Source organism: Microtus pennsylvanicus, chromosome 3 (genome assembly GCF_037038515.1).
Source record: "Microtus pennsylvanicus isolate mMicPen1 chromosome 3, mMicPen1.hap1, whole genome shotgun sequence".
In the NCBI taxonomy this organism is placed as follows: domain Eukaryota; kingdom Metazoa; phylum Chordata; class Mammalia; order Rodentia; family Cricetidae; genus Microtus; species Microtus pennsylvanicus.
In genome coordinates, this window is record NC_134581.1 from 792052 (window position 1) to 813041 (window position 20990).

Below are 20990 nucleotides of genomic sequence, written 5' to 3' on the forward strand. Positions count from 1 at the left end.
GGGCAGATGACATCCACCAAGGCAGGTGCTTGGGATAGAACTTGGGTACCCTGCAAAAGTATAGTAGCTCTTTTGTTGTTTACAGTCTTTCTGCCAGTTTATCCTTGTTTAACTTAATTTTCACTCATATAATATTCACTCATATATAGGTGCTTTTTAAATTGTTTTGTGCTTGTATTACTTTTACCATAATCTGCTTATACTTTATCTTGATCATTTTGATGTAACTAAGTCTCTCAGTCTTAAAACCTGTCAAACTGATCAATCACTCAGTGTTTCTCTAAGCATTTTATTTAGGAGGTGGTAGCGCATCTCTTTAGCCCCAGAACTAGGGAGGCAGACACAGGTGGATCTCTGTGAGTTCAAGGCCAGCCTGGTCTACAGACCGAGTTCTAGGACAGCCAGGGTCACACAGAGAAACCCTGTCTTGAAAAACAAACAAACAAACAAACAAACAAAGTCAACCCATACAGTGTTACCCTATTTTTCCAGAAAAAGAAACTAAACTTAAAGTCATGAGCTCTTGATTCCAAAGCCAGCCAGTCAAGAGCTGAGTGAACCCCCAGAGGTCCGAGGTCACAGCTGTTCAGTATGTCACCTCATTTCTATCCCTGATTATCCCTCAACTCACCAGCTCTGGGCTCACTGGTCATTTCCTCTTTTAATAAAATGGGAATTTAGTTTGTATCCTGCTTCATAAGGCTTTAGAAAGAATCCTTCCAGTTGCTTAGCCACTGCCCTGGCCTGCAGAGCTCCTTCTCAGCCTCTCTAACAGGTACAGACTCAAAGTCTGGCCTTTCTTTACCAGCTAGGATTATAAATTAAGGCCTTTGTGAACATGCAATGAGACTGAAGGACGGGAGAGTAGTTCATACAGAATTAGGCATTTTTCTGTATGCATGTGTACATATGTACATATGCATGTGAGGTCAGCGATCAGCCTCAGGTGGTCTTGTCAGTTGCTGTCCACCTTATTTTCTCTTCTGCAGTGAGATGTTCATCATACATTCTGGCGAGACTGGCCATATCTGTGCCTGTTTACACTTGGAACAAAGGATCACTTAGTACAATTTTTTCCATTACAAAGTTACTTCAGAGGCTACCTGAAAACAAAATTAGGACTGATTCTTAGCCAAAAAATAAATAAATAAATACAAAAAAAAGAAACTGATTTTCTGGCAGATTTTTTTTTTCTTTTTTTGGGAGGTGGGGTTCAAGACATGGTTTCTCTGAGTAGTTTGGAGCCTGTCCTGGAACTCACTCTGTACACCAGGCTGGCCTCAAACTCAGAGATCCACCTGTCTCTGCCTCCCCAGCTGGGATTAAAGGCGTGAGCCACCACTTCCCAGCCCTGGCAGTTTTCATGTATGTGCAGGTATGTATGTATGCATGTAGAACCCAAAGGACAACCTCTGTATCCACCTCCTTTCAAACAAGGTCTTTCAGCCTGGGCTCACTAACTGGGCTAGACTAGTAGGCCATCAAGCCCCAGATATCTGCTTGTCATTGTCTCCCCAGAACTGGGACTAGAGAGAACACCACTGCATCTGACATTCTTAAACAAATTATGAGAATTGGCCTCAACTCTTCATGAAAACACTTTACTGAGTTATCTCTCCTCCTAAGACAGTTTTGTTTTTGTTATTTTGGTTGAGACAGGGTTTCTCTGTGTAGACCTGGCTGTCCTGGAACTCACTCTGTAGACCAGGCTGGCCTCAAACTCACAGAAATTCACCTTCCTCTGCTTCCAGAGTGCTGGGATTAAAGGTGCATACCGCCACCGCTCAGTCCTGAGGGTTTTTACAAGTGTATTGTACAGCCAACCATAATTTGCAGTCAAGTCTAACAGTGTTGTTTGCAAGGAATCTGTCTGGTAGACAGCACTTTCACTGAGTGAGAAAAGGGTACTACAGAACAGTATCTAATACATGCAAAGGACTGTAGATTCTGAATCTTCTTAACAATCCTGTTTTGTATTTTGTGTGTCTGAAGGCCATGCAAACCAAGCCATGACAGTATTTTAAGGTGTTCAGAATGCTTTTGAATGTTTTGATCCTTCTGCCCGCCACCTGGATTCAGCATTGTATCCTCACAGGACTCAGCTGAGAGGAAGCTCACTTAGGCACTAGCCAGGAGAATGGAAGGTCCTGTTATGCTGTTAACAGGTAGCCAATAAGTCAGTCAGGGCTGAAGGTTCTTCTGAAACCTAAGGGCAGAATGAGAAAAGGGAGGGCAGAGTCTAGCCTGGGTCTGAGATCAGTCTCCATCTCCTTAGTTTTATCCAAAGTACAAGCATTGTACAGGAGTCTTGAAAAAGCTATTTCTCTAACTTTCAAGCCAGAGTATCCCAAGTTCCTGTGTTTTCTTCCTACATGCTTATAAATATAATCTCCCTACAGCTCTATGTGGCCAAAATTTATAGTACATTTAAAATCCCAGATAAGTGGACATCTCTTCATGTTTTCTGTGCATGGACCTGAGATGGAGAAAAACAACGAATAAAAGACCCCTAGAGAAAACAGTCCTAGGGCTTCTAGAAAGTCTGCAAATTCCTTTATTGTTCTTTTTCAGTAATATAAAATGTGTTTGCAAATACATCTGTATCACCTCAATCAGGAATTTCATTTAAAAAATCAACCACAGAGTTTTAAACTGATTATTCAATTTGACAACAAATACCCTATACTTCTGACATTGATTCCAATGAAATTTTCTTCAGTCATGTTGACTCAAAACCAGCACCTCAAGGATGGCAAAGATATACTGACTCATTTCCTTTCCCTGCCAGCTTTGCCAAAGACAAACTAGATAAGTTGAAGGGAAGAAAGGGGCCTGGCTTCAGGGTCTATCTCCTTAGCCCCATATATTCCTAATTTTGTTGTTGTTGTTGTTTGTTTGTTTTAAAGGGGGTATTTCTAGAACAGGAAACAAGGAAGTAACATCTGGCTAAAAGATACCAAGAGAATGAACCTTATAAAAAAAATAAAGATTGTCCTGGTCTCCCGCGCCAGTTCTGAACTTCTCACAGGCAACGGAGGCCAGCAGGATCAAAACAGCCTACATGTAGAGCTGGGGCCCAGTCAAGAGTCCACATTCACCTGTGGCGGGGCTCCACTGGCCATGCTTCATCACCCACGCCAGCTGCTGGGTGCCCAGCCTGACTGGCAGATGTGAGATACTGCAGCCCTTCCTGCCACGAGTTGTGGGGCACTCCTTGAAGATACAAGGACAACTGGAAAACCATTTTGTTTTTGTTTTTCCAGTTTCTCCCATTTGAACTGCCAAGAAGACACTGGCCTCTGGCCGCAGGAAGTGATAGGCAGGGTTAATAATGTTCTTTAGTGCTGGGTGGATTTTTATTTTTTTCTCTTTAAAGTTTTTCGAGTGGGGCCAGGGCCTCCGGTGTTGAGGATAGTCTTGAACTCCTGCTTTACAAACCAGTCTCCCAAATGGCGGAAGGACAGGCGCCCACACATCTAGCCTAGAAGTGGTCTTAACATTTTGTCAGTGTGTGGTCTCCCTCTTTGCGCGGCTACCCCAGGAGCCAGCATGTAGAGGCGCATGGGGCCGGAGTGCTGATTTCAGCTGCATCTAGTCTTGAAAGGCCTTGCTGTGCAACTATACTGCTTAGCTGCAGTAAAGAGTGGAAATCAGCCACTGCTGATACACCAACAGTCTCCAATATGATGGGCGGATTCCACCTAGATCCATGATTTAGTGAAAACTATCTGTGAGGTATGTTTTGTGTGTGGAAAAAAAAAGTGGAGAGAAATAATGAAGGGGGAAAAAAACAGTAAAAAGCAGTGTACCTTATATTGGTTTCTTCAAACCGTATGAAGGTGCTGAGAAGTGGGCAGGAGAGAGAACCCTGAAACAAGCTCAGGAACATCCTCAGGCACTCCCTCCCTCTGGTGCTAGCTTTGAGAACTCACACATGAAACCCTCCTTTCAAAAGGAGCTCTCTTCCAGGATGTGGAGCTCATGAGAGGCTGAGGCTCACCTCAAGACAGCAACTGCAATGTCAGACTAGAGGAAGTAAACACAGCACCAAGAAGTATACAGGAGCTGGTGCCTGCACCAATTCTCTCAGAGCTGGCTGTGTGAGACAGGGCAGGCTTCTGCCACAGCTCAGCTGCCTAAGAAGTAGGAGGAAAGGCAGAGGCACACCGGGGAGACCCAGCCTCCCGGATGTCAAAGCTTGGCTCTGGTTTACCAAGCTAACTCCAAGAATACAAAGCTGCTCATCCCATCACTGCCTCTTTCTAGCAACACTGTGAAATGTGCTCAATCCAAAAGCCTGTCCCCAGGAAACACGAACCATTTCCAGGGAGTAGGATGTGTCCAGTTTACACGGGCCCGGCCTTGTGTCATATGCCACGTGCAAGCAGAGCATCTTCCTGAGTGGTTTAGTGAGGGTACAGCAACGGGGAAAAGCACTGGAAAAACACACAGACTTGATGGGGAGTGCACACTGCTGTGGTTGAAAGTCCCTCCTCTTCCTGTGCCCCAGCTCTGGGGAACCCCCAGAAATACCCCCAGACCCTCCATGGGCAGCCCTGGCCCTGCATCCCCACTGTGTCTCTGGCTAGAAGTGGTGCTGGTGGACAGCCGCAGGTGAGGGTCCTTTCTCCAGCCTCTTGACGTGGCAGGAGTGACAGAACAGGTGGTCCTCCAGCGGGTAGCAGCGGTGTCCATCCTCATCATTGAGCTCTAGACCACAGTCCTGCAAGGAGGCAGGAATGTCATGAGAGGAAAACAGACTGCAAGGGTAACACGAAACCACAGCCCACCAACTCAACTCAGCAAAGGATGCTTCACAGCTGTGGGCAGCGGCCATCCAATGCTGCCATCTAGTGGACTGACTGGAACTAAGATGTGGCTTCACAACAAATACACACCAGGCTTCCAAGACAGAAGACACAACGAAGACTGAAAAATATCTTATAGTTTTTATATGGACTACAGGTTGAAATAATAACATTGTGCATCTTATGGGCTGGTTAACTTATCCCACACTCCCCCTTCTGTTGAGTTAATAGTGTCTCATGTAGTCCAGGCTTGCTGTGTCGTCTGTAGTCAAGGAAGACCTTGAACTTTAGACCCTCCCGTCCCAGCATCCTAAGTGATGGAGTTACAGGTATGAACCACCACTCCTAGTTTTTGAGATGCTTCATTCTGAACCCATGGTAGGCAAGCACTCTACCAATAGAATCACATCACCAGCATCCCCAACCTGTTTCTTCCAACTATTCAACTATGGCTACTAGAAAAGGAAGAGACACACATAATTTCAATTGTGGCACTCATTTTTTGTTGTTGTTTTGCTTTTTTGAGACAAGTTTTCTCTTTGTAGCCCTGGCCATCCTGGAACTTGCTCTGTAAACCAGGCTGGCCTTGACCTCAAGAGATTTGCCTGCCTCTGCCATCACTGCTGGGCGAGGCACTTGTATTTGTAATGGTCAACCAGGGTCATGAGTGTACAGAGAAGATTGTTAAGTCTTCACTGTCTTCTCCAGACTCATGATGTACCACCAGCATGAGCCCTTCTGCTTCTTCAGTGCTAGCATCCACTGAAGACCCATCCACATGCTACCAATACTCGCTGCTCTCCCTACCTACAAGACCACAAGTGAATGGAGTCTAATTGTAAGGATGAATCCACTCGGTGTGGCTGGAACTGGTGCAGTGACCTCTAGCTTTTCTTGCAGTCATGCAGCACCTACGGATATCACACGGGGCACAGAGAGCAGCCCCTCCCCCACCTTTATACCCACCTTGGGTATAATCTCCTGGATTTCCAGGGCTCGGTTCAGACAGAAGCTTCTGACAGACAGAGCATTCGGTACCCAGGATGGAAGATCATCTCCCCCACCCTCACCATCCTCATTATACCCCTAAGTGATGGTCTGACTCTGAGCCCCACACTACACAAAATTCCGAGTTCTGTAGCTTCAGGGATGACAACTGCAAGCTTCAGAACTTTCTAGTTTTGAATTTGCAGAAAATGACATAGACCTCCACCCAAAACATCTGTTATTACCCCCATAAAACAGCTCCTGGAGAACAGACCTCAGAGAGATTTGGTGACCACACTAGTCCCATGACACAGGAGGCCTTTAAAGGTAGGCTCTGGGGATGGAGATGGGGGGGCCTACCTCACAGTGGTAGCACTCCACGTGGTAGTCTCTGTCCATGGACACAACACGGATGGTCTCATCTGAGCCCTGGGACAAAAGAAAGGCAAGACATGCAAAGAGACCAGTTAGAATTCCATGGAATACCACCAGCAATGGGAAAGGGTAGGAGAGATTGTGGGGTAATAGAGAAGGCCTTTGGGGAGGGATATAAATCAAGAGTGAATACTAAACACTTCTAGAAAAAAAGACCAGATTCAGTCGATGTGAGAGTCAGGCCAGGGTGGTGTCAGAGGCACTACCAAAAGAAACACCAATGGCGATGTACCTTTCTCTTTTCTTTTGTTTTTTTTGCATGTGTGTATATATATATACATGACTGCATGTGCACAGGCACACACAGGTGTGCACATGCATGTAAAAGTCAGAGGCTTATGTTTGGTGTCTTCTTCCTCCATTCTCTATTTTATTCACTGAGACACGGTTTCAGGGATATTTATTTTTAAAAGGTGAATAAAAGACAAGTATTCTCTTGCTCTAATCTAAGACAAACAGGCACAAGAAGCACACAGAGCTAGGAAGCCAGTGCAAGACAAAGGGATAGTACTGGGCACTGGAGGGTTACCCTGAAAGGTGTAAGAACAGGTTACAGGTCTTCTGAGTGAGTCAAGAAGACCTAGGAGCAGATCGAGAAAAGCATCTCACCTCTGGTGGAAGGATGGGAAGCCCACAGGCTGCGCACTTTGGGGCCAGCACCCTGCAGGAGCAAAAGAGGGAACACAGTACACACTTGTTATCAGAATATGAATGCCAACAAGGGCCTGCCAGGGCCCTCCATGGCTAGCACTCAGGATTATGTGGCCCTGGACTCACTTTTTGGAATATGAACATTATTCCTGGCTGCTACAAGGCCATCTGGCTGCTTCCTGTTCCCCTAAGAATAAAGATGAAGCTGGCTGTTTGCTCCCGTCACAGCTGGGATGGTCAAATAAGCAGAGTGGTAGGAGCTAAGCCTGATTTGGTGCCTGGGGAAATTGGTCAAAGCTGGAGTCATGGGCTTGCTGGATTCCTCTGATTACAGTTTTGTGTTCTGCTTTATCACCAAACAAACTTTTAAAGAGTTTCTACAACCTTCCATTCTGCTGAGCTCAGTGGGGCCTGTGTAAGGTTGCCATCTACTCCCTTCCTCTCTTCTTACTTGTGGTAATCCCGGACACAGTAGATCTTGTTCTCGGAGTCCACGGTGAAAGGCACCCCATCCAGACACTCATTACAGATGACACAGCGGAAACAGCCAGGGTGATAGGACTTCCCTAGGGCCTGCAGGATCTGAGGACACAAAGGAAAAAAACTCACAGAGATGAAGGGAAGGAAGGAGCAGGAAGAAAGAGGAACACGTAAGTTGAGGAGCCACACGCACAGCTGCACCATAGCACAGGCTCCACCTAGCCCAGAGTTTCGCCTGAACAGACCAAGAGAGGGCTGGTCTGCTCAGCCGTGTGGATAGGAGAGGATCAAACAGGGACCTTCGCAAAGTCTCAGCTGCCGAAGGGGAGGAGATGCAAAGCTCCTGTCTGATTCCCACTCATAGCAGAAACTCGTTCCTTCCTAAAAAACCATGCTAGGCAGGGCTAACCCTGTCCTGGGATGAAAACTTCTGGGTAAACCAGCTAAAAAGAATCTATCCTGATATGGAAAGCAGCAAGCATTCCAGATGGAACTTGGAAAACTTGGACAAAACCTCCTAACACTGACTCCTGGGACCCCTTCCATTCAGCTTTGATTCTACAGTGTGACAATCTAGACACCTGGCCGGAGCCCTGATCATCTCAGATCCAAGTGTAGCAGACTAAGTCCCTTTGCTGGGTTGTTTTTGTTTGTTTGTGGGGTTTTTGTTGTTGTTGTTGTTGGTTGATTTTCGAGACAGGATTTCTCTGTAGCTTTGGAGCCTGTTCTGGAACTAACTCTTGTAGACCAGGTTGGCCTCAAACTCACAGAGATCCACCTGCCTCTGCCTCCTCAGTGCTGGGATTAAAGGCATGCACCACCACCTGGCTCGTGTGCTACCACCGCCCAGTGTTGTCCTTGTTTTTAAAACAAAATGAAGGAAAAGACCAAAGGGCTTTCCCTTCCTCTCTGTGTCATTTGATTTGGGTGTGATGCCTTGAACTACCAGAGCCTTTCCGAAACAAAATACTAAGACACAGAGGAGAGGAGGGCAAACAGAGAAAAGAGAAGTCCAGGGGAGGGGAAGTGAGGAGAGGGGAGGAGAGATGAGAAGGGGAGGAGGAGAGGAGGGCAAACAGAGAAAAGAGAAGTCCAGGAGAGGGGAAGTGAGGAGAGGGGAGGAGAGATGAGAAGGGAGGAGGAGAGGAGAGCAAACAGAGAAAAGGGAAGTCCAGGGGAGGGGAAGGGAAGAGAGGGGAGGAGGGCAAACAGAGAAAAGGGAAGTCCAGGGGAGGGGAAGTGAGGAGAGGGGAGGAGGGATGAGAAGGGAGGAGGGATAAGAAGGGAGGAGGAGAGGAGGGCAAACAGAGAAAAGAGAAGTCCAGGGGAGGGGAAGTGAGGAGAGGGGAGGAGGGATGAGAAGGGGAGGAGAGGAGGGCAAACAGAGAAAAGAGAAGTCCAGGGGAGGGGAAGTGAGGAGAGGGGAGGAGGGATGAGAAGGGAGGAGGGATGAGAAGGGGAGGAGAGGAGGGCAAACAGAGAAAAGGGAAGTCCAGGGGAGGGGAAGTGAGGAGAGGGGAGGAGGGCAAACAGAGAAAAGGGAAGTCCAGGGGAGGGGAAGTGAGGAGAGGGGAGGAGGGATGAGAAGGGAGGAGGGATAAGAAGGGAGGAGGAGAGGAGGGCAAACAGAGAAAAGAGAAGTCCAGGGGAGGGGAAGTGAGGAGAGGGGAGGAGGGATGAGAAGGGGAGGAGAGGAGGGCAAACAGAGAAAAGAGAAGTCCAGGGGAGGGGAAGTGAGGAGAGGGGAGGAGGGATGAGAAGGGAGGAGGGATGAGAAGGGGAGGAGAGGAGGGCAAACAGAGAAAAGGAAAGTCCAGGGGAGGGGAAGGGAGGAAAGGGGAGGAGAGATGAGAAGGGAGGAGGAGAGGAGAGCAAACAGAGAAAAGGGAAGTCCAGGGGAGGGGAAGGGAAGAGAGGAGAGGAAAGGAAGCAGTAAGGTGGGGGGAAAGGACAGGATATGGGGAGGAGAAGGGAGGAGAGGGGAGGGGAGGGAAAAGGGAGTTGAGGGGAAGAGACAAAGGAAGAAAGAGGGTAAGAGGGTGTTGAGGAGAAAGGAGAGGGGAGGGAGGAAAGAGAAGGGGAGCAGAGGAGAGAAGAAGAGGGAAGAGGAGCAGGAAGGGGGACAGGGTGGAGGAGAGAGAGGAGGAGAGCAGGGGAGGGAAGAAGGAGAAAGAGGGAGAAGAGGCATTGAGAGGAGAGAGGAAATAGAAGAAAAGAAAGAGGGGAAACGGAAAGGAGAACAAGGAAGGAAGGGGCATCTTTGGCGAGGTCAGTGGGTCAGTAACAGAACTTACCGGCAATGGCTGACTTATCGCCTAGTCCTATAAAGTCCTATTCACAAAGTGTGGTTCCTGCATCTGCAACTTTAGCACTACCTGGGAGCTTGGTTTTAAAAAAAAAAAAAGCAGCACATTCTCAGACCCCACCCCAGATCTCCTCATTCAGAATCACCAGGTGTAATGTCTAGCAGGTAGGTGTCTTAAGATGGTGAGATGCCCCTGGTGGTGGTGGCGCACGCCTTTAATCCTAGCACTCAGGAGGCAGAGGCAGACGGATCTCTTTGAGTTCCAGGCCAGTCTGATCTACAGATCATGTTCTAGGACAGCCAGGGCTACACAGAGAAATCCTGTCTAAAAAAGAAGAAAGAAAGAAAAAAGGAAAGGAAGAAAGAAGAAAGGACGGAAGGAAGGAAGGAAGGAAGAAGGAAGGAAGGAAGGAAGGAGGGAGGGAGGGAGGGAGGGAGGGAGGGAGGGAGGGAGGGAGGGAGGGAGGGAAGGAAGGAAGGAAGGAAGGAAGGAAGGAAGGAAGGAAGGAAGACTAGATGCATGCTATAGGAGTCTGAGTTTTCTGTAATCTGCAGTGGAAAGCATCTTTGCTGATTCAGTGAGAGATTTACCTCTGCAATTGTCTGGGCCATAAAACAGCAAAAATAACAAAACTACGGCATCACCATGAACAGGAGCACCCAATCCCAGTCTGCAGGGAACACAAGGAGCAGTAACCAACAGCAGGTATTAAGCCATGCAGAGAACCATCCATCAGGTCTAAGGAAGGGGACCTGGAACCTGGAAACGCTCTGAGAGATGCGCTAGGATTCAGGTCCTTCCACTGGAAGTCTGAGTAGATAACTCCACAACACACTCCACAGCCAGCACAAGAGGACTCTGTTGTCTCAGCTTGGCTCTCACACTTCCTCCTTCCCTCCTGGGTTTTACTGCCTCTAAAACCCTTCACCTGCAGCAAACTGCCAACGAGGAACACTTGCCAGGCTTCCAAAGTCCACTTGGCAATTGGAATGCACTTCCTCTCAAAGGCGAAAAGAGATTCTTAGATTGACATAGTCCACTGCTTCTAAAGTCAGATTGAAAGAAGATACCATTTTGCTACATCCTGGCGAGCTTTTCAAATTCTGGCATTGAAGAATGGAGCCTATTTCAGAATATAACACATTTTTTTTAAAAAAAAACACAGTATTTTCAAACAGACATTTTATACAGAGTTGGATAGCTGGGGCTCTGCTTTAGAGCTAAGTGGGTGTCTGCAAGATTCTTTATGGGGAAGAGATGTCTCACTAGTTAAGACAGAGGACCTGAGTTCAGTTCCTAGCACCCACATCTCGTCACTCACAACCACCTATAACTCCAGCTCCAGGGATCCTGATACCCTCCTCTGATCTCTGTGAACACTCATATACATGTGCACATACTAACGCAGACATATATACATACAAGGACAATGGAATTTACACATATCACCTCACAGACACACATGCATACATACAATTTTTAAAAAAATAAAAATATTTTTCAAAAAAATGTTTTAAAGTACTCTACATTATTAGAATTCTTGGGAGCAGATGAGAATTATTTTTTATTTGTTCTTTTCAGATGAGAATTCTTAAAGCTGGGAGTCACTCTTAGGCAGACAGGTATATGGATATGGCACGTCTGCACACACACACACAGAGAGAGAGAGAGAGAGAGAGAGAGAGAGAGAGAGAGAGAGAGAGAGAGAGAGAGAGAGAGAGAGAGAATGGGCAAAAACGTCACCTTCCTCAGTGTGGTGGTTTGAATGAAAATGACTCCCATAGACTCATATATTTGGATGCTTGATCTCTAGTTGATGAAACAGTTTTGGAGGGATTTGGGAGGTGTGTCACTGGGGGTGTCTTTGAGGCTTCTAAAGCCAGGGTCAGTCCCAGTTAGCTCTCTCTCCCTCCTACTTTTAGACAAAGATGTAAGTAAATAAACTTTTAGTTACTGCTTCAGTACCAATCTGCCTGCCTACTGTCATGGTCCTTGCAAAGATTCACTATGTAGTCTTGGCCTCGTGTATAGACCAGGCTGAACTGGTCTATATTCATGAATTCATCCTCTGGAATTGTAAGGCTCCAGTAAACTGTTTCTTCTATAAGTTTGCTTGTTCATGGTGTTTTTTCATAACAATAAAAAAGTCATTAAGATGCTCAGGGAGGCTTTGGCTAGCAGTGAGGCCACAGCTGTCACAGGCTAAGCTGGGCTACGTTCAAGGCCTAGATGACAGCGGGTTCTCCTCATCAGCAGGAGGGTTCTGTTCACTGTTGCTTCATAAATGTTAGTTATAACCAGAAAGAAAGCACATCCACCAAAGACATGTATAAGGACTGAGAATGTAGCTCAGTTGGTAGAGTGCTTGCCTAGCATGCATGAGGTCCAGGGTTCAATACCCAGCAACCCAGCACCAGACCAGACATTGTAGGGCATTCCTTTAATCCCAGCACTCAGGAGGCAGATGCAGGTGTATCTCTATGAGTTTGATACTAGCCTGGTCTATAATAGCGAGGCCAAGACTACATAGTGTTTCAAAAAATCAAAATAACACACACACACACCACCACCACCAACAACAACAACAACAACAAAACTAGCACCACATATAGCCAGCGGTGATACATGCCTGTAATCCTATCATTCAGAAGCAGAGGCAGGAAAATCAGAAGTTTAAAGTAATCTAAGCCGCTTAGCAAGTTTGAGATCAGCCTGGGCTACATAAAACCATCTCAAAACAAAACAAACAAAACAAAGGGAAAAACAAAAACCACATGCACAAGAGTGCTCTGAAGTGGTAGAAGCTTTATGTACAAGTAACTCAAAAATAGTAAACACCCAATTTCATGCCATACAATAAAATCTACTTAGAAATAAAAACAAGAGATGGCTCAGCTGTTAAGAGCACTAGCTGCTCTTCCAGAATCCTGAGTTCAATTCCTAATAACAACATGGTGGCTCACAACCATCTATAATGAGATCTTGTGGCCTCTTCTGGCCTGTAGGCATACACACAGGCAGAACACTATACATAATAAATTTTTTAAAAAAGGAAAGAAAAACAAAGAAACTATTTCTATAGAGACCAATGTGTGTGAAATCTCATTATGACTTTTTTTTTTTTTAGACGGGTTTCTCTGTGTAGCCTTGACCATCCTGGAACTCACTAGGTAGACCAGGCTGGCCTCAAATTCAGAGATTTGCCTGCTTCTGCCTGCTAAGTGTTGGGATTAAAGGATTACATCATCACTATCCAGCTCATGACATATAGGGATATTTTATTTATGTTTTAATAAATAAAGCTTGCCTGGAATTCAGAGGGCAAAACTAAGCCACTAGAGGCCAGGCAGTGGTGGCACACACCTTTAATCTCAGTACTAGAGTCACATGCCTTTAATGCCAGCACTGGAGGGGAATATAAAATGGGGGAGAGGGGAGACAGAGGCCCAGGGTCTGCAGTCCCCAGTCCTGGTAGAGGTAAGACTTCTCTAGTGGCTTGAATGTTTCCCTTGCTGCTCTTCAGCTTAAACCCCAGTATCTGTCTCTGGGTTTTTATTATTCGTGGTACAGAGACACATTTCTAAGTGAGGAATGACAAACCCTAGAATGGCTCTCCAGTTCAACTTGTGTGATGTTCTGAAACCAGCAAACACAGATGGCAATGGATCCAGGAACAGTATTGGCCTCTGTGGATAAGGATTTCAAGTGGAAAGAAGCAACGGGGTATCTTATGAGGTTCAGACAATGTCTTGCATCTTAATTTGGGATATGGTTACATGGGTAGGTACACATGTAAAACTTCACTTAAGATTTGTGCCTTTTATTCTGAGTTATTTCATTTTATCTTTTTCTTTTTTTCTGAGACAGGGCTTCTCTGTGTAGCTTTGGCTCCTGTCCTGGAACTCGCTCTGTAGACCAGGCTGACCTCCAACTCACAGAGATCTGCCTGCCTCTGCGCGCCCCCCCCCCAAGTGCTGGGATTAAAGGCACACACCACCACCACCTGGCTCTGAGTTTTTTCTTAATAAAAAAAGTAAAAGAAAAAAATAACAATGATTGGCAGTTCCCTTCTCCAGAATGGAATTAAGTCATAAGCACAAAAGGGAGCGAATGTTTCCAGCTGAAATTATGTCAGACCACCATTTGCTATGACCAGAATTTTTTCCTACCACTAGGACTGAACTCAGAGCCTTGGGCTTGCTCTGCAAGCACAGCGCTACTTCCCAGTCCAGAAAAGACTGGCTGCCATAACCTGAACACTCCCCAGAGGAATCCTCCACTAGGGCCAAACTGCACATAAGCCAAGGGCTGGGTGGTGGTGGCACACGCCTTTAGTCCCAGCACTCGGAAGGCAGAGGCAGGCGGATCTCTGAGTTTGAGGCCAGCCTGGTCTACAAGAGCTAGCTCCAGGACAGGCTCCAAAGCTACAGAGAAACCCTGTCTTGAAACACAAAAACAAAAACAAACAAACAAAGACATAAGTCAAGAACCCAGGGAATGACTTCAACCAGTTGTTGGCCTCTGAGCAACCAATATAGCTGACCATTTTTTGTTTTTGTTTTTCTCCCAGTATTAAGGATGGAGCCCAGAGGCATATGCATAGTAGATCATAATTCTGACAATGAATTATATCCCCAGCTCTTAAATTCTTAAAAGGCCAGTTTCCAATGGTAAACAATTTGTTGCTATTCTTACTTATGAAACAAAGACTGAGACCCAGACAATCTAAAAGAGCCAGCGGCTAAGCACAGAATGGGATATTGAAAACCTGGATCCTGTCTATCTAATGCCAAAAGTTTTCTTAGGAATGGCTTGTGCTGGAAGGAAAAAACACATTCATCTGACTGTATCCAGTTCCAATGTAGCTGAGATTTCTGCAAGTACAGCCAGATGCTCCCAGCACCTCACTGGGAAAGGCGAGGATCACAGAGAAATCAAAGGAAGGCCAGTGTGGGCAGAATCACTCCAGCGAGCATGGTTAAAATTGCATTGTCCAAGCCAACAACAGCTTCTGTTAGAGAAGTGGCTGCCCCGGGCAAGGACTTCTTTAAATAAAACCAGCAGTGACCACAAACCAGAAAGAAAACATTGTGTTCAATTATTAGCTTGTTTTTAGCCTCCTTCCAAGGTGCTACGATCTTGCTGAGCAACACTCACCATGTCCATGATCAGATGGCCACAAAGGAAACACCTGTCAGCAGACTGCTGAAAGCCAGAGTACTACAGAGAAGAGAAAAGAAAGATGATTCAGCTGCCTCCCCTCCAGCAGCGAATGGTGAGGGATTTCTGAGAAAACTGTGGTTCCCCTGAGGGTGTGCTGCTGAGTCACAGGCAATCCTGGGCTACCCACCCCAGTGACTGCATCTGGGCCCCACATTGTGTCATGCTTGGTATGACAGATGACCTCAGAGAGGCTTAAATCTGTCATCTCAAAGAGTCACAAAACAAGATCCTTAGACTCACTTGGAAATGTGGAATAAATTAAGTTTACGGACTCCACCTCAGACTTACTAAGCTGGATATAGGGCTAGGGCTTGGCATCTGTATCCTAACATGCTTTTTCAGGGCTCTGAAGACAGCACATGGTCTCATACACACACACTCTCTCTCTCCCCCACACACACACATGGGGGTGGGGTGGGGCAGGCAGCGATGGGGTGGGGAGGGCACATTTGTACATGCATAAAGCTTTGGGGCTTGTCTTCTACTTCAGGACTCAAGTTACCCAGGCATCCACCAGGAGGAAATGGCCTCTCCCAGTCCTACCAGGAGTGCAGAGGAACTAACCCCTGCCATCTGGGCCTCTCAGGCTCCTCCTGTCCTAACCACCCTCACCCTACGCAGTCTGGGTTATATACTCACCAAAAAGTCTTCCTCGCAGAATACTTTGCCATTGACAAAATAGAAAGCTTTTCCTCTTAACTTCCGGCCTGAAGTAAAAACAGGAAGATGGGGTAAAAGGAAAAAGGTTAATTCATAATAAAGACAGTTTTAAAGAGAGGGCCCCTAGCTCTAACCACACAAGAGATGCCGACTGTTGATAGTTTGTTATTAAAGGATAATATTAGTTGGATGTGGTGCTGGACACCTATATCCTAGCATTTTGAGAGGCAAAGACAGGAGGATCACAAGTTTGCCAGCCTACGTACATAATGCGTGACAGTGTGGCCCTCAGCAAAGAACAGACCAAGTCCAGGAAGAAGGGTCCCCTGACTGGTGCTGTTTAACAGAAAGACTTGAAACCAACTTGGGGTTCACCATACATCTCCTTCTAGAACTTCCTTTCTGCTTAGAAAATGTCAGTGAACCTTGGTGACAGGACAGAGGAGACACACGCCAGCACAGGGCACTGGCAGCAGCCTCTCCTGAGGTACTAAGGACTATAGTGGTATATTATTTATGTTTTTTATTTTTTATTTATTTATTTATTATTATTATTATTTTGGTTTTTCGAGACAGGGTTTCTCTGTGGCTTTGGAGCCTGTCCTGGAACTAGCTCTGTATTTTTTGTGTTTTAATAAATAAAGCTTGCCTGAAGATCAGAGGGCAAAGCAGCCACACCAGTCAATCATACAGACCAGGCAGTGGTGGTGCATGCCTTTAATCCCAGCACTAGAGAGGAATTAAGATGGGAAAAGACAGCTCTCAGCTCAGTCTCAGTCTGAGGATTCGTGGAGGCAGGATCACCATTTCAGTCTGAGGCAGAGGTAAGAGCTAGTGGTTGGCTGCTTTGCTTTTCTGATCTTCAGCTTGAACCCCAAAATCTGTCTCTGGGTTTTTATTATTTATGCTACGAAGGACAGTTACCCAGGACAGCCTACCAGAGTGCTATAAAATGGTTAAGTATAAAAAGCCATAAGGGCTGGGGGGGAGGTGGCACACACCTTTAATCCCAGCACCAGGGAGGCAGAGGCAGGCAGATCACTGAGTTCGAGGCCAGCGTGGTCTACAAGAGCTAGTTCCAGGGTAGGCTCTAAAGCTACAGAGAAACCCTGTCTTAAAAAAAAAAAAGCCACAAGGGAAGGATGTGTTGTGTTTTCTCTTGATAGGAGTGGTGTATGGGACTTCAAAGCATCAACTCTTAGATTAGACTTCTGATTCTACAAAACTGAAACACTGATTAGAAAAACATTCTCAGTTGGGCATAGTGGTGCCCGCCTTTAATCCCAGCCCTTGGGAGGCAGAGGCAGGAGGATCTCTTTGAGTTAGAGGTCAGCCTGGTCTACAAAGCAAGGTCCAGGACAGTCAGGGATGTTACACAGAGAAACCTTGTCTCGAAAAACAAACAAACATACAAAAGGAAAACATCCTCCTCAATCAACGCTTTTTTGTATGATATGCCTCTAGTGTCCAACTATAGACAGACCACAGGCTCCTGGAAGTCCCAAAAGCCTAAGGACTTCTTGCCCTGGATAGAATCAAGATCCTGAGGTCAAGGAGCTACCCTGACAGCAAAATCACCAATGTCACAAGGCATGGTGGCAGGCCTGTCGCCCCAGCATTGAGGAGGCTAAAGAGGGAGAAGTATTGAGTTCGAAGGAGGGCGAAAAGCAGCAGCAGAAAGAGAAGCTGTTACACTATCTTCACAATAATCTCATATTAATAGCAACCTAATATTATCACATAATAGAAAGAAGTCAATTCCATCTGTACTCAAGAGAATGTAAATTAGAACCAGAATAAAATTCTATCTTTATCTCAAAAATTGGCAAAGTAATAAATCTGGCTGGGTGAAACCTACCTTTAATCCCAGCACCCAGTAGGAAGGAAGAGGCAGGAGGATCCGAAGTTCAAATTCAGTCCAAGCTACCTAGCAAAATCTTCATAAAAATCACATCAAAAGAAGAAAGGAAAATTGAGACAAGGTCTTACCATGTAGCCCCAGCTAGTCTGGCCTAGCTTACCATGTAGCCCCAGCTAGCCTGGAGCTAAGTTTGTAGACTAGGTTGGTCGCCAACTCATATTCTCCAGACTGTATCCCAGGTGCTGGGATTAAAGTAGTGGGCCAACATACCCAGCAAAAAAAAAAAAAACCCACTTTACCAAATCTGGTAACCACTGCAAGAGTAATCAAGGAAGTAGCCACTCCGAGAGCCACCTGCCAGGAGCCAAAAGCCCTGAGATCCACGTGCACAAGGACACATGCTCTACAGATAAAACCAAAGCACCTTCAATGCCCTGCAGATGGAAAAACTATAAACCCAAGAAGGACCTATAATTATATTGAATGGATGTGACACTAAACATTGATCAAAGCTAAAAAACTGGATCTATACATATCATTAATTAAACATGCAGTATCCAGAGGCTGACACTTGTCCTCCATCAAGTCACACACTGTTCACTAAGTCCTAGTCCAAGCTGGTCTATGGAGTACTCCTCTTTCCCTGATTTGTACTTGACTTCCCAGAGAATGAACCAGTTAGAGATGGAACCAAAGGTCACAGGAGCTGTGGTTGCAGGTGGAACACTAGAGGGAGCAAGGAAATAGGACTTCATCTCAAACACCGCTCTGCCTGAGCTAGAAACCAATACTTGGTTTGAATAGGTGTAGAGGAGCTGGGGCGATGGCTCAGCAGTTAAGAGAACTTAATGCTCTTGGGGAGGACTCAGGTTCCATTCCCAGGCTCACAGCAAGTAGTAACTCCAGTTCCTCTTCCGGCCTCCATGCATGAAGGTAGTACACATACTTACATACATGTAGGCAAAACACCCATATACATAAAAAAAATAGAGGAAAGAGTAGTTCTTTCCTAAAACCCATAAAAACCATTAATATGCAAAAGTATTAAATCTCCTAGTGTGCAAACAAACAGAAATGGGGGGGGTGGTTGTAACATCATCAAAGATTATGAAGTGTTCATGATCCCTGTCACTGTATATTTTCCTAAGCTACTGAATAAAGTGTAAAGTGACAAACTCTTCCTGGAAAGGAAACTTTAAGATGTTTATCTTGACTCTATGAGGCTGAGACTTGGCTCTTGGACAGAATAAAAAAATGTCGATAAATATTTACTCAAAGGAAGGATTACATAAAACAGAGTGTATCTAACTGATGAGCTGTTATGTAGCCTTTTAAAATACCAGATGAATAATGTTTTAATGGCACCAGAAGATGTTTGTGCTATAAAAAGACAGAATACATCAGTGAGTGAAGACAGCAAGCTGGACCTGTGTATTCATAGCACGATTCCTTTCTGTGAGCACTCCACTGATACACAGCAGGAAGAAGGGGAACAGTGGCCAGCGGTGGTGGAAATTAATATGGAAATGCTACTTGATGTATTTCTAAAGTACTTGACAATTGGTATTAGAAAGTTCACTTTTGGCCTGGCGGTGGTGGCGCACGCCTCCAATCCCAAGCACTCGAGAGGCAGAGGCAGGCAGATCACGGTGAGTTTGAGGCCAGCCTGGTTTACAAAGCGAGTTCCAGGACAGCCAACCAGGGCTACACAGAGAAACCCTGTCTCAAAAAACAAAAAAAAAAAACAAAAAAAAAGTTTTATTTTTAGAATTATGTATAAAAATACTTATTTAATTTTTAAAAGACCATGTTATTTATTTTTAAAAACATACTGTGATGTGAAGAGAAAAAGAAAAGTAAGATTTAAATGTTCCAACCATGTAAAGAATCAATCCCTGAGCACCTGCAGAATGGATGGGTTTGTACTTTCTTCTTTCCTACGTTTCACCAAATGATTAACAACAGGCAGGCATTACTTTGATTTCTTTTTTTAAGACAAGGTCTTGCCATGTAGCTCAGGTTGGTCCTGAACTCACTAGGTGGTAGCCCTGGATAGTCTTGAATATTAAGTACTGATCATCTAAATCACCAGCTGGCAGCCAGGTGGTGGTGCATGCCTTTAATCCCAGCACTTGGAAGGCAGAGGCAGGTGGATTTCTGTGAGTTCAGGGCAAGCCTGGTCTATAAGAGCTCGTTCCAGGATGGGTTCCAATATAATAAAACCCCATCTCAAAAAACAAAACAACAGGGGCTGGAGAGATGGCTCAGTGGTTAAGAGCACTGCCTGCTCTTCCAAAGGTCCTGAGTTCTATTCCCGGCAACCACATGGTGGCTCACAACCATCTGTAATGAAGTCTGGTGCCCTCTTCTGGCCTGCAGACATACATGCAGACAGAATATTGTACACATAATAAATAAATATTAAAAACAAAACAACAACAATAAAAAGGAACCAACCAACCAATAAACAAACAAAACAGCTGACTAGACAATTGCTTTTCCTGCCAGCCCTGGGCTGAAACATCTTGTGCCCAGACAGGAAGGGTCAGGGAAAAGCTCAGAGCTAGTTTTCTCCATGTCTGGTTTTTCTCTATTGTCAATTTAAACGTTAAGCACTCCAGAGACCTAAGAGGGTAGAAATGGGTCCTCACTTCAGTTTAGAAACCAGATACAACCTTCAAATTTATTTGCTTGTTTTTTGTCAGAGGGAGGAAAAAAAAATACCACCTGCCTATTGTCTTTTATGTGTCAAGGTTTTTCTGGAGCCTTTGTATAGTTTTTCTAATTTTTAAAGATTTTTTTATTTTTAAAAATTTTGTGTACATGTGTGTGCCTGTGTGTATATGTATATATGTGTATACATATATAAACATATGCCATGCATTAAGGGCCCAGGGAGGTCGATGGATATTACAGCCACTGGAATCAGAGGTGCAGGCAGTTGTGAGCTGCCTAAAATGTGTGCTAGGACTGAACTCAGGTCCTTTGCCCAAGCTTTGTACATCTTAAGGCGCAGCTGTGAGCCTCGTTGCACGTGTCCACTGCTGACTCTGTCTTGTCACCTGCCTTCCAGGGAACTAATAGTCCTTTTCTGCTCACACTCATCTTCTACTCCAGATTCCGGGTTGGGGGGAGGATTCACTAGACTGAAGCAGAAATAAAATGCATGCCTATTACTATCCATGAACACAGCGGCAGTACCAGAATGGATCCCTTCTGGGAGTAGCATGAAGCCACACCTCAAGATCACTCTCAACGCTGGGGGTTTCCTTTTGTTCTTAAAAACACACTTTCCCTCAACACAGCGCCTCGTATATGACTGCTGAGCTATACCCCAACCCAAAATATGGTGATTTAGTTAAATGCTATGATCTTTATGTCATAAATGAGGGATTCTAGGTTCATCCAAGTAGCAAGTGGGCAGCTTTAACCGATTCCGAAGGTGCCTGATCAGCGGCTTCTTTAGGCCACCCCACACTCCTAATTCTTGTAGAACACAAATCCACATTCTCCCATCCTCAGTGAAAGCAAATGAAGCTTTCACTATTTACAGTATTTTTTACTCAATTCTGTCACAGG

General features: G+C 45.4%; 1 protein-coding gene across 2 annotated transcripts in view; it reads right to left on the reverse strand.

Annotated features, from left to right (window-relative positions):
* Window positions 1-2531: 2531 nt before the first annotated feature.
* The window catches only part of Limd1 (LIM domain containing 1), a 54553-nt gene continuing 36094 nt past the window's right edge, over window positions 2532-20990 (reverse strand). For both annotated transcript variants that reach the window (XM_075964028.1, XM_075964029.1), the window contains exons 4-9: window positions 15530-15597; window positions 14825-14887; window positions 7333-7463; window positions 6840-6891; window positions 6156-6224; window positions 2532-4723 (exon numbers count right to left, since the gene is read on the reverse strand). In XM_075964028.1, coding sequence (XP_075820143.1) covers window positions 4586-4723; window positions 6156-6224; window positions 6840-6891; window positions 7333-7463; window positions 14825-14887; window positions 15530-15597 — 521 coding nt within the window. In that variant the 3' untranslated portion in view covers window positions 2532-4585. The remainder of the gene's footprint in view (window positions 4724-6155; window positions 6225-6839; window positions 6892-7332; window positions 7464-14824; window positions 14888-15529; window positions 15598-20990) is intronic.